Genomic DNA, 12,966 nt, shown 5'->3' with positions numbered 1-12,966 from the left:
TTAAAAAGATCCACAGGGAGCCACTGGAGAGGAGCTAAAGAGACACATGTGGCTCCGGAGCTGCAGGTTGCTGACCCCTGATTTAACCGAAGTCAAAGCCTGATATGGCCCCAGTTAACTAGTTTCTTGATGCAGCAGGAATTAGCCTGCTTCTAAGATGGAAAAACACTTATTCAAATGAGGAAAACAGAATATGCTAAAGTCTAAAGAATCTGTAGAAATAACCCTAAGACTTTTCAGATTTGTATAAGTATCTGTTTTACATAACATTACAAAGGAGGGGACAAAAGAGGACTGTCTGCAGGACAAATAATAATGCACTTTCATAGACCCCTGCTCTAGGGTATCAAAAAACTGTCATAATTATTGAAACCACAATACTTAAATCATTTTTACAATATTCTTGAGAGCATGTGAAGGCATCATCAGTTGCGCACTGTTTCGGCGGCTCCTATTGGTCAATCCTCCACCGCGCCCACTTATGACGACATTAACTCTCGCCGGTGCTCTTCCTGGTGTGTTCACAAAACCTCAATGAGTAACTTTAGTTGTAGTTCTCTTTATATACATCCATGGTTTTATTAGCAGCTTTCACTTATGAGCTCTTTCTGCGCTGCTCAACTGCGAAAGCACCTAAAGCGTCAGATATATAGTTTCCATAGTGATGTTGTGCTTCCTAGCAACGTGTGTTCCATTTCACTAGCAACGTGTGTTCCATTTCACTAGCAACGTGTGTTCCATTTCACTAGCAACGTGTGTTCCATTTCACTAGCAACGTGTGTTCCATTTCACTAGCAACGTGTGTTCCATTTCACTAGCAACGTGTGTTCCATTTCACTAGCAACGTGTGTTCCAGTCTGAAGTTGTGTTTGAGTCCAGATGAGCAGCTGGAGGTGAGGAGATGAGATGGGTTCAGTCCGCTGGGCTTTTCGCTGCGGGTCTTGGACACCGAGCAGGTCTGACTGGCTGTTAGCTGCTCGATGCATCCAGCAGGAGGAGAGAGACAGGATCGGACAGTTTGTGTTTGCTAAAGATGCCAAGTCAGCCATGGTGAGTCTGTCTGTCTGTAAACTTTTAGCTTCTGTCACCTGACTTTTTATCTTTTATCTTTTATTCAGATCTCCATTAGCTGTGTCTGAAGCCCAGCTATTCTTCCTGGAGTCCACTTAAATCACTTTGAACTGTTTTAGGCTACATTTCAGTACACAATCACATTACAATCTTTACCAACAATGACCACAACATCAACAAAACACAACCCAACACACAACACAGGACCTATAGGTTCAAGTTAATGCTATCCACAGAGTATAGATGTAAATATGATTCATTAGTGGTTGGCATATTATATGTCAGAATACAAAAACAGAACAAGCAACAACTTCTTTTACCATAAATATTAACATGACTTTGTATTTATCCAACATTTAACCTTTTATGATTTGATGTCAGCTACATATCAGCAGACACAGAGAGCTAGGGTTTGTTTTTTCAATCATATTTTAAATTGATTTTTGCTATTTTCTTGAATAATACATGTATACCCAGGCAGAGTGTCCCATTTCATCATTGCTCTGTACACTACTGTACTTTTCAACATGTTAGTTTTCACCTTCGGAAGGGTGAATCTTCCTTCAGTGGCATGCCTGGTACTGTACTCATGTTCATCAGAACTGAAGCGTAACTGATTATATAATACCATTGGCAATTTAGTTACCTATATGTTTCTAATTAAATTCAGCAACGATGCAGTAAATCTGTCTTTTACTTTTAACCATGATAGACTATTGCACTGTCCCTATTTAACATATTACACTGTCCCTATTTAACATATTACACTGTCCCTATTTAACGTGTCCCTATTTAACATATTACACTGTCCCTATTTAACATATTACACTGTCCCTATTTAACGTGTCCCTATTTAACATATTACACTGTCCCTATTTAACATATTACACTGTCCCTATTTAACATATTACACTGTCCCTATTTAACATATTACACTGTCCCTATTTAACACATTGCACTGTCCCTATTTAACATATTGGACTTTCCTTATAATAGCTTTATGTTAGGAGTTGTTGAGAAGTTTAATAGACATCGGCAAGAATGAATGTTTGTAATGGTTCAATCTGCACCTCTATATCTCCTGCCGGAAGGTAAAAGTTGGTACTCCTGGTGTAAGATGTTGAGTTGTGTCTGACACAATTTTCTGTGCCTGTCTGATGACAGACTGCTCATAAAGCATCTGGAGGGTAGGATGGTTTTTGACCCCCATAATCTAGATGTATCACACTACCACTAACCGCTGAGGTCCTTTCCCACTATTCAAATCGAGATATCCATGTGTAATACACTGACTGTATGTCTCTCTGTTACCGCATAAAGGCTGGCAGGTTGTTGCTGAGGAGATTTGTGTGTGAGAGGATGGGGATCCCCTGGTCAGAGATCAAACTGGAGCGATCTCCCAGAGGGAAACCTTACCTGGCAGCACCACTGAAGGTTCATACCATCGATCTTTTATCTCAAATGTTCCATAAAGAATTAGAAATACTTGTATGTGGGTTTGAACTAAATCTGGATGCACAGCATGATTTTATACTACTAAACCAGTGATAAAGTATTTTAAATTAACTTGTTGTTGCCCTTAAACTACACTTGAGTAGTGGAAATTAGGCTAACGTAGTATTTTAGATGGGGAGTCACCAGAACAGAAACTTTGCACAGGTGGGTTTATGTACATTATTACATGCTGTACAGTATAAATAGAATTATTTTAGATGTAACTTGGGTGCTGGTAGTTGTTGAGCTCAAGACATAGTTTATGTTAATGAAGTTATACAGGACTGTTGTTCTGACTTGATTTAGTTTTCTGTATTTTGATTTAGAGCATACCTTTCCTCACTTGTTTAATAGCTTTCAGAAGATGTTAATTCCCTGCTGGACATGTTTTTGTCAAATAATTGAAAAACAAATTGATTACTGTCTTGTTGTCTGCGCCCAGGTCAGTTCAGATTCAGATTCAGGCCCTGAACCCCCAGCCTGGAACTTCAATCTGTCCCACCAGGGGGACTACGCTGTGCTCGCTGCAGAGCAGGGGGTGCAGGTGGGAGTGGATATCATGAAGACCACCCTACCAGGTAAATGCTGAGGCTAAGAGATGAAGCAGCATTAATAATATCAACCAATACGGGCACATATGTATATTGAGATCTGAAGATGTCCTACTGGCAATTAAGTGGTAAAAATACCACTAAGCCTTGTGTTTTTGTAAGCTTAATGTTTGCATGACTTAACAGGCTGAACAATTTAACATTAATTTGGGGATTTTATATTAGGCATTTTGCCCTAAAATAGGAATGGAGCAGAAGAGGTTAAACTTGGGGATATAGTTTGACTTGGAGACACAAAAGCGCGCGCACACACACACACACACACACACACACACACACACACACACACACACACACATTGTTACAGGCACACACAGATAACAACAAAAGAGAAAGAATGATTTTCATGTCAATCTTTAGTTGTAATCTGCTGTCCCAGTTCTTCAGTTAATTCTGTCGATGTCTCCTCCTGTAATGCGAGACTTTCCAATGTTCAAACATGCTTGAATTAATCACATTGCTACAGTCTGAAGCGTGGCAAAAGCTTTAAGATCAAACTATAAAATGATGTGTCACCTGTCAATTTCAACCATCTCACCCTAATGATAATTAGTCCATGACAGCCAAATCTGTAAGAACATGGCAGAAATGGAATTATGTATGTATTCTCCAACTCCACCACAAGGGGTCGCTATTGCCTTGTGTATGTGAGAGGTCTAGGTCAAGGCTGCTTGTGAGTGCAAATGTTTGGATTTGTGTGTGTGTGTGTGTGTGTGTGTGTGTGTGTGTGTGTGTGTGTGTGTGTGTGTGTGTGTCACAGTGACATTCAAATCTGTGGTGTTATGACATATTTCTGATTCTGAGAGAGGAAACAGTCCACACTAATCTCAAAAACTGCGTATGTTTGGATAATCTTGGGAGTGCTTGTTTATATTCTCTCTGTCGTACATCTGACGCCTCCCTCCGTCTTCCTCTCAACTCATTCTGCTTTCCATCCGTCTCCCTCCTTCTCTTTCTATTCTGTCTGTCTCCATCCTTCTTCTTTCTGTCACTTCTTCCCTTTCTTTTGGCCCTCACACCTCTCCTCCTCCTTCCCTCCCTCCTTCCCTCCTTCGTTCCCTCCAGGTAGCAGCTCTGTGCCGGAGTTTTTCCGCATCATGACTCGTCAGTTTACAGCGTACGAGTGGAGCGTCATCCAATCAGCCGACTCGGAGCAGCAGCAGCTCGCCGCGTTCTACCGCCACTGGGTAACCATGGCAACCGTACTACCCTGTCGTCACATTGCATTGCTGCCGGGCCCCACGTGCGCAGTTTTGTGTCAGTGTGTGTGTGGGAGAGATGGAAACATAGGGAGAAAATAACATTGACAATGTCCTTTGAGACACACACACATTCGTACAGTTTTCACATACCCGTGTGAACTCTGGATTTCCCTCCTCAACTCTCATTTTTCTCTTTTTCTCACATTCTGTCCTTCTGACCCTAACCCTGCATTTCATCCTCACAGATACACAATAGTCCGTTCTTTCATTCCCCACTCTTTCTTTCTTTCTCTCATGTATTTTCTTTCTTGCACACACACACAGACACACACACACACACAGATGGACAGCAACGGTGGTGCTAAGTAAAGATGTTGTGAGATTGAGAGGGTGGCACAGAGACGTCAAGCTCTGATATCATCACCACACTGTTGACTAATGGCAGAATTCGACGGTTGCCATAGCGATTAGCCTTGTAATACTGTTATTGTGGCTCATTGGCTGCTGAGCAGGGTTGGTTTTGGCTGGACACACACAAACACACACACACACACACACACACAAAGTCGCTCTTTTGTATACACACTGTTCTACATGTGTGCATACTAGATTCCCGTCTGTTGTGGTTTTAAGTTATTGTGCTACTGAGCCAAAATACACCACACACACACACACACACAAAGAAGCACACACAGACTGTCCTTGTCAGCTTTGTCAGGCATACAAATGTCCTTCTTTTTCCTTATGTGCTGGCGATCATTTCCTGCATGTAACTGATTGAGTTTCCTCCCTTCTCCACCAAGGCCTTGAAGGAGAGCTTCATCAAAGCCATCGGCACAGGTCTGGGCTTCAACCTGCAGAGGGTGGAGTTTCACCTGTCCCCCAAACCGCTCACACAGAAATCTGTACTGTGCCAGACCAAGATGCATCTAGATGAAGAAGAAGAACAGGACTGGATATTTGAAGTGAGTCTGTTTGAAGATGTATGTAAGAAGGACAAAAAAAAATACCGACCAGGATTTCTAAAAAGCTAAACGTTGTCCGTCTTGTGTCTGTCAAATGACAAATTAAAAAAAAGACCAAACAAGACTAAAGACAGATTTTAAAAGATTTAGACTGGTTTAATTTCCAGATTAAAAAATAGATTAGACATGAAAACCTTCCAAAGAGATCACTGACATTTTTGATTTGAACATCAGTGTGCAGTTTACCTACAACTCCCAGAAGGTTGTGTTGTGTTGTGTTAGAAGAAGCCTGCAGTGTTTTCTAGTGATCAAATGCCAGATTGTCTTCCTCCCATCATCATCATCTTATTTCCCGTGACTTCTACTAATGTCATAGCTTGTTTAAGATTCTGTGGGTTTTATTCACCATTTCCATTCATTTGGATTCTTCTTATGCTTTATAATGATCACAACATTTGCCCACTGCCAAATGTTGTTTTTGATCACAAATTAAAGGAATAGTTAAACAATTTGGGAAATGTGCTTATTCGCTTTCTTGCCAAGACACAGATGAGAAGAAATATACCACTCTCATATCAGTCTGTTAGATATGAAGCTACAGCAAGGAGAAAGTTAGCTTAGCTTAGCATAAAGACTGGAAACAGATGTCCAAAGGTGACAAAATCTGCCTCCCAGCACCTCTAAGTTCACTTAATACATTATATCTAATTTGTGTGATCTTAGCTGGACTCCGCTGGTTGCCTGGCAACCCCACGATTACAACAAGCCTCTGTGAAGTCACTGCGCCCAGCCAAGAAATAGTCCCGCACCTAACCACAACTTGTCGGTTTTACAGTCCTCTTGACAAGAAAGGAAAGTATTTCCCAAAATATTTAACTATTCCTTTAAGAGGAAGAAAAAAGAGAGTTCTGTTAGTGCCAAGAGGCGTGTTTGTAGTATAGCATCATCTAGATGTGTAGACAGAAATTATTTAAAATGAACATTTTTGACGTTTCTTTAACAGCACTTCCTTCAAGCCGAATGTAAAGACATGATGTCTGGTTGAACACTGCAGCTAGTGATTGTATAATATAGAAAAATAGTAATACTTAGTTTGTTCTTATAAGTGGGTCTTGTGTAACGTGTAGAGCCAGTTTGACGCAGCCTTTAGGAAATCAATTAGCTTAAAAGCAGCTTGGCAGCTCTGCCGTGGGGTCCTCCATGCTCCGTTCCCCAGTGGCTGCCCCCCCTTGAAAGCATCTGCAAAGTGAATCACAGGTGGTCTTGCAGAGAAATACCCACATGAGATTGCGATAAGGGGGCCTTCAAGTGGCCCTCCAGCCCTCCTAACACCATGACGAGAGTTTGAGGAGTGCACCTCCCTGTCAGAGTAGAAGAATCATCTTTTGCCGTTTATTTCCCATTTCATCTCCTCCATTCTGCTCCTCACCTTCATTCTCCGTCCTCTTCACTTTTCCCCTTTGATGTTTTCTCTTCTCTTTCCTCTCTGTCCTCACCTTCTATCTTCATTTTACTCTTCCTCCTCTCCTCTCTCCCCCATGTATTTTTCCTCTCTATTCCCCCTCCCCTCCTCCTCCTCCTCTTACTCTTTCACTCCATGCCCAGTGGCAGAGGGATTAACAAGTGACTGCTAAAAGGTTACCACTGGTTTGAAAAGCCTGATATTACGTCTCCTCTGTCCATCCCTCTCGAGGTCATGGAGGCTTAATGCTGTTTTACTGTCTATGTTTTCACACCGGGAATAGCAGCTCACTTATATCGATCGCAGATAACGCACGTGTCCTCTTTTGAACTAAATAAATTGTAGGGCAAAGAGAAGTAACAGCATCATAGAGGATGTAGAATTTTATTAGGGGACAAAGGATGAAGAGCTGCAAGTTGAAGCAAGAATCAGTGAAGCAAAAAGGGATGGAGAGAAAAGTGGATGTTGATATTTTGTTATAAAAGTGGAAAAACTCGTCCGCACCGTCTCATTGACAGTTGGTTTATTTCATATTTATTCAGTATGCATTTCGGTTTAAATGACCTTCATCAGGTACACGAACAAGCATCATATCAGTTCCATGTTAATATTAATCTACAACTGATAATCAAAGAATTGTTTGAGAAATGCCAAACATATGCTGATACCAGAATCTTAATTTACTGTATGAGCATGTCCTGCTTTTTCTGTGTTTCACATAATTCTGAATGGTGTACCTTCGGGTTTTGAACTGCGGACAAAACCGGCATCTGAAGACGTTACCTTGGGCTCTAGTCAGTAGGCGATTTGTTCATTTTTAACGTGGTGACGGACCCGGTTTGTTTCATTAACCCTCGACTGGCGAACCTCTTTTGATTCTGTATTTTTGAAAAACCCCACATATAGTTTAGAGAATATTTCAAGTCCAAGACCAAACTGACACAAAGGCGGGACCCAGAGAAAAAGTCGCAGTTACAAATCTGTCTGCTACTTCAGCACCACGGACAGCGTCATAGGTTTATCAATAGACCGCACAGTTAGGCGACTGATATTTCAGAGCCATGGTCAGAACCATAGATTTTAATTTGTCAGTCAGATAAAGGATCAGTGAGTCAGGCAGACTAGACTCACATATTCAACTAAACAACCCCTCTGCCCCTGCACTCTCCCTGCTGCTAGGGGATGGAGAGGGGGATGTATTTTGGTCATTTTGCTAATAAGGGGAGATGGCATCCCCCCTCAAATCACCTACTGGCTCTAGGTGTTTGTGATTGGCATTTTAATTGAGTTTCTTTCATTTTATAGACAAAATGATTAATCGTTTTATCAAGAAAACACATTAATCTACAATGAAAATAACCGTTAGTTGCAGCCCTAATGCCAATATCCATCACAAATATGAATCTTATTTCATCATACATAAAAGTTTCACTTCAACAACATCCACATAACCGAGCAAAAATCAAAGAACTTTACTGAATGCATATATTCTTACCATCTATGGAATAACTCAATGCTGTCCAAAAAACGAGGGAATAAAAAAAAGATACGGGTTTGATATTATACAGTAGATATATCAAAGTATGAAAGTCTGGTTAGAAAATGTTGAAATAACTGACTACAGAATGCCCCAGCCGGCGGAATTAAATAATGACAAATACACCAAGTCCTTCAATTTGTCCTCAATTGAACAATAATAAACTTTATATCAAATCTTTGCACAAAGTACTGAAATTAAAAAAAACAAAATAAGACAAGATAATATTAGAGTATAAAATGAAGGCTAAAATAGATTCTAACATCACATTGAGCTCATATTGTTATTCTGTAAAAAAAAAGAATGAAGTTCTGTAAAAGAGTGCTAAATAAAATCTCTTAATCCTGTTTAGTGTAAATACACAAAGGCATGTGCTCACACCTCAGAGAAGCTGGTCTTCTCTCTGTATGTCCTCGAGAACAGCAACACACATCATTATTTGTGATCAGTGAATGATTGCAGAAACCTCGAGAGGTCAGATTAACTCGAACTGTATCGATTTATTTTTGGGATTTGTCTCATATACAAATAGACACACTCAGAGCTCCAAGTGTTAACAGAGAGATGAGACGAGCCGGAGTGCTGTTGACCTCGTGACTTCTGGCTTTCTGTGTGGTGATTGGCTGGATCAGAGAGCAGCTATGAGTCTTATTACTTCCTGCTGACCTCTGGTGATGTCACCCCTGCAGCCTCCACACAGGAACCGAGGGACATAATAACACACATTGAAAACAGACTGTAACAAAAAGCCAGTGAAACCGCAAAATGAGAAAAAATATATTCAGTTTTTGGTGGTATTTCTCTCCCTTTATTTTTTCTTTGAGCTTCTTTCTATGCTCCCTTACTCTCTGGCATTTTGTAACTAACCCCCCACTACACACCACCACCTGTTACTCCCACGTATACACACACTCAGCTTTTGGCCTTTAATGTCCAAGTGTATTTTGCCAGCTACAAATGCAATTGCATTTGGAGTAGAAGATAGGGAGTTGACAAAATAACAAACTGAAACACCCAAAGGATGTTTTTAGGACAATTAAGCCTCAATACGATGGATATACTGTACGTATAGTGTGTGTTGTTTGAAATGTGAACATGCACATGGATGGGTGGATGCATAACATCAATAGCAGGTTTCATGTTAAAGTAAGGAGGTCAAAGGTAAGAAAAGCATTTGCATAGATTCGCAAAAACACGGCTGAAAAAACTGGATATGAATCTGACTTTGCCACACGTATTAATCATAACGTTGTAGAATGGATTTATATCTTCAACCTAGGCATTGACATTTTTCAGTGAATGCGTGCATGCTTGATGTGTCCTGGTATCACAGGCAGTTATTGCTTGGGAAGCGACGCGTGACTTGCAAACGCAGCGGTTATCTGATTGAACCTTCGCTCACTCTGCTTAGGAATCACGCAAACAGATATTAGATATTCATATGCATATATTCAATAGGTGTGGACGCATGCAGGTTGAATGTCTGAATGAATGATCGATAAGATTGTGATAAGGTTGCGCATATGTATTATTTGTCTTATCAGATTTGCTCTGAATTTGGATGAATGTAAAGGGTTTTATTTAGTATGATATGCAGTTTATATACGTGCATGTGCTGCTGATGCATGTGTGTTTACATGTGTGTGTGTGTATGTGTTTCTGCAGGAGAGCTTGCTGGATGCCGACCATCATGTTGCTGTAGCACTCGGATCAGCAGACGAAGCAGGCTTTGCAGTAAGGACACATAACTTTTACAGTTGCTTTCATTCGGGATGATTTTTCTTAGGATGCATGATTAAAGGGAGGTTTTCAAAAGGTATTGAAATGTTTCATTAGCTGTTTCCCTTCTTCTCTGTTCGTCTCAGCCTCTTCGTCCATCTCTTCCTCCTCCAACCTCATTTACGCTGCTGACGTTCAGCGACCTCATCGCGTCGGCCTCACCTCTGACGGAGGAAGACTCCACCTGCTGGGACAGCTTCAACATGAAGGCTGAAGCTCCGCAGAGACAAAAAGAAACACCCACATCCAAATAGCCACCTGTCTCACGCTGACACTCACCTGACATATACACACACACACACACACACACACACACACACACACCTTTCATTGGTGCAAAAAAAAAAACACACACACACTGAGACTGAAGCTGTTTTCTCATTCAACACAAGTGCAGTCCAGTCCCGTCAAGTCTATTTATAAAACCAAAGATCACAGGTTTGTCTCAGAGGACTTCAGAATCCATACAGCATCTGACACCTTCTATCTTTAGATCCTCAGTTCAGATGAAGAAAAACTCCACAAAACTCCACAAAAAAATACTTTTATTAACTTCCTTTCTAATTTCAGGATACACATGTCGAAGATTATGCACTGAGCTCCTCATTATTGATCCTTGTATGCCCTCAAACAACACATTCATTGAAAGAAATCTGTAATACATGGTGTATATAATGTGTAATATGTAACATGTATAACTTACATATATATATATATATATAGATGATGATTAATAGTCCATATTTACTTTATTTTAGCTAGATCCCTATGTGGATTATAGATGCAAGGATCAAATGAAGAGTTCCACTAAGTGGCAATGTCTGTGCATGGTGTTGGTGAAAGAAAGACTTTTCACATCCATATCTGTATTCAAGATTGATGTCGCTCTTCACAAAGTCATTTTTCCTCTCAAGGCCTCTGTCTTTTATTCTTTTCTGTCTTTTCTCCAGTAGTTTTTGTGAGTTCAATGCAGAGCAACATATAAAGTATCCAATATAGCTACTGCATGTTCTGTTGTACATTTTTGTATCTTTTCAGTCCTGCTCTCACTCTCCCCTGTGTGCTATATTGGTCTGCTAGTCTCACATGTACAGAGCTGGATAATAAATATGACTTAACAATATTCAGTGGTATTTCAGTTCATGATCATATTGTGTTATCCTTTTAAAGAATTGTGCCAACCCAGGTAATGATTTCAAGCAATCTGTGGAGCTTGAGTAGGTTGATATCGGATAGACTTTTTTGTAACCATATTGCCCTATATTTGCGTGCGTGTGCGCGTGCCTGCGTGTGTGATGCTTGTGAGTTGTGTGTCTCTACACTTCCTCTGTGTAGCTAAATATATCTGCCTCTATTCTCTTTTCCCTATCTTGCATTCATTTTCTCCTTCCTTTCTTCTCCTTCTTATCTCTTCCATTTTGTCTCTTTCTTTCCTTTTTCTCTGTCTCTATCTTGTCTCTCCATCTGGTAGCGCATCTATTTTAATCGAGGACATTTAGTCGACCGTCGTGTTCTCTTGCAGTTCATTTCTGCTCCATCCTCCCTCTCTCGAGGACAACTCATAGATGTAGTGTCGGTCTGCGCGTTTAACCCTTCTTTCTGCATCTTATTACTTTAATCGCAACATATATTCATAAGCCTTCTCCTCTGCACACACAGAAGGAAATGACAAGTTAGAGGTCAAGTGGTATGTATGTGCAGTCGAGAATATGCCAGGTTTGTGACATTACACATTCCACCTCCCCTTCTCACCCCCGAGATGAACAGATACATAAACACGCGAAATGGCTGCTGCAGAGCATTTGTCTTGTTACTGTAATTATTTGAGAATAATGGCTACATAGTTGTTGGAAAGTCTTTCATGTCTGCCTACATCCCTAATGAGCTCTGACAGCAGCCACCGGCTCACCTGTGCCTAGTTGCCTCTGAACAGCAGAGGTGATCCCAATCAGTAGACAATCAGGACTCCTATAAGTAGCCGGGGAGGAGAAGAACATTTGCTGCTACCAGCCATACCTGATCCTCTGCCTTCAAGTGCGTTTTCGAAAGTGAGTTCTTATAATGTCATGCCTTTGTGTTCACTTTAGACTGCCAATGTGTCACTGAATTATTATTATTGTTTGTTCAAGTATTATCTGACTTACTTTGATAATTCAGATAACTGATTAAATGCATGTGTGCTGTTTTATCTCATGAATCTGTTGTTTGTGTATTTGTTATAGATAAACCAGTTGCTGAGGTTAAAGATGAAACGCATCTGAAATGAAGTCTTTGTTGGTGGAATTTTCTGGCTTTCTCTCCCTGATTCTGATAGCCTCACATCCATCGCTTAAATGTCCAAGGTCTCCAGCCCTCGCCACTTTGGTCACCTTAACAATGGTCCTTCAAGCCGGAGATCTGGACAATCTTTGTTTGTGATTGTATGTGAGATATGCATACGCAAGTATAGACTGTATGTTTGAGAAAAAGCATTGTGATTAAGGTGGATGTAGTAGAGCATGTGTATGCTGTGACTGAAAGAAATAGAACTTGAAAACACAAACATGCAGTCATTGCCTCCAGCTGGAGTGAATTTTGCCTCCTCACCATCTTAAATCTTGTGTTCTCTGCAGCAGTGAATGAGGAGAGGAGGCAGCGGGGTCAGATTGGAGTCACTCAGGCTTTCCTTAGAGAGAAGCCATTTTTAGTTGCCTCAGGTTTACTGCCATGTCAGAGAAGAGACCTTTTTTTTTTCAAATGTGGGATGGAGACAAGAGTGCTTTGGGCATCAAACTGAGAATTTAACCTTAGGAAAGAGATGAGACCGGGCTCAGCCTGCTGTTGAGGATAAGAGCAAAGTTTATCC

At 40.7% G+C, this 12,966-nt stretch overlaps 1 protein-coding gene across 2 annotated transcripts; it reads left to right on the top strand.

Annotated features, from left to right (window-relative positions):
• The first annotated feature begins 492 nt into the window (after positions 1–492).
• On the top strand, positions 493–12,404 carry aasdhppt (aminoadipate-semialdehyde dehydrogenase-phosphopantetheinyl transferase). Of its 2 annotated transcripts, none has more exons than XM_037776295.1 (8): positions 493–676; positions 815–1,050; positions 2,392–2,505; positions 3,008–3,143; positions 4,242–4,363; positions 5,182–5,343; positions 10,008–10,076; positions 10,208–12,404. In XM_037776295.1, the coding sequence occupies exons 2-8, from the start codon at positions 907–909 to the stop codon at positions 10,373–10,375; spliced, it is 915 nt and encodes a 304-aa protein (XP_037632223.1). In that variant the 5' UTR covers positions 493–676; positions 815–906; the 3' UTR covers positions 10,376–12,404. The 2 variants fall into 2 exon arrangements, with proteins under 2 accessions (XP_037632223.1, XP_037632224.1); XM_037776296.1 differs by having other exon boundaries at positions 493–718; positions 857–1,050.
• The last annotated feature ends 562 nt before the right edge of the window (positions 12,405–12,966 follow it).

The sequence above is a fragment of the Sebastes umbrosus genome, chromosome 7 (assembly GCF_015220745.1).
Source record: "Sebastes umbrosus isolate fSebUmb1 chromosome 7, fSebUmb1.pri, whole genome shotgun sequence".
Lineage (NCBI taxonomy): Eukaryota > Metazoa > Chordata > Actinopteri > Perciformes > Sebastidae > Sebastes > Sebastes umbrosus.
The sequence above is the reverse complement of the archived record's forward strand: the minus strand, read 5'-3'. Positions and strand labels throughout refer to the sequence as shown.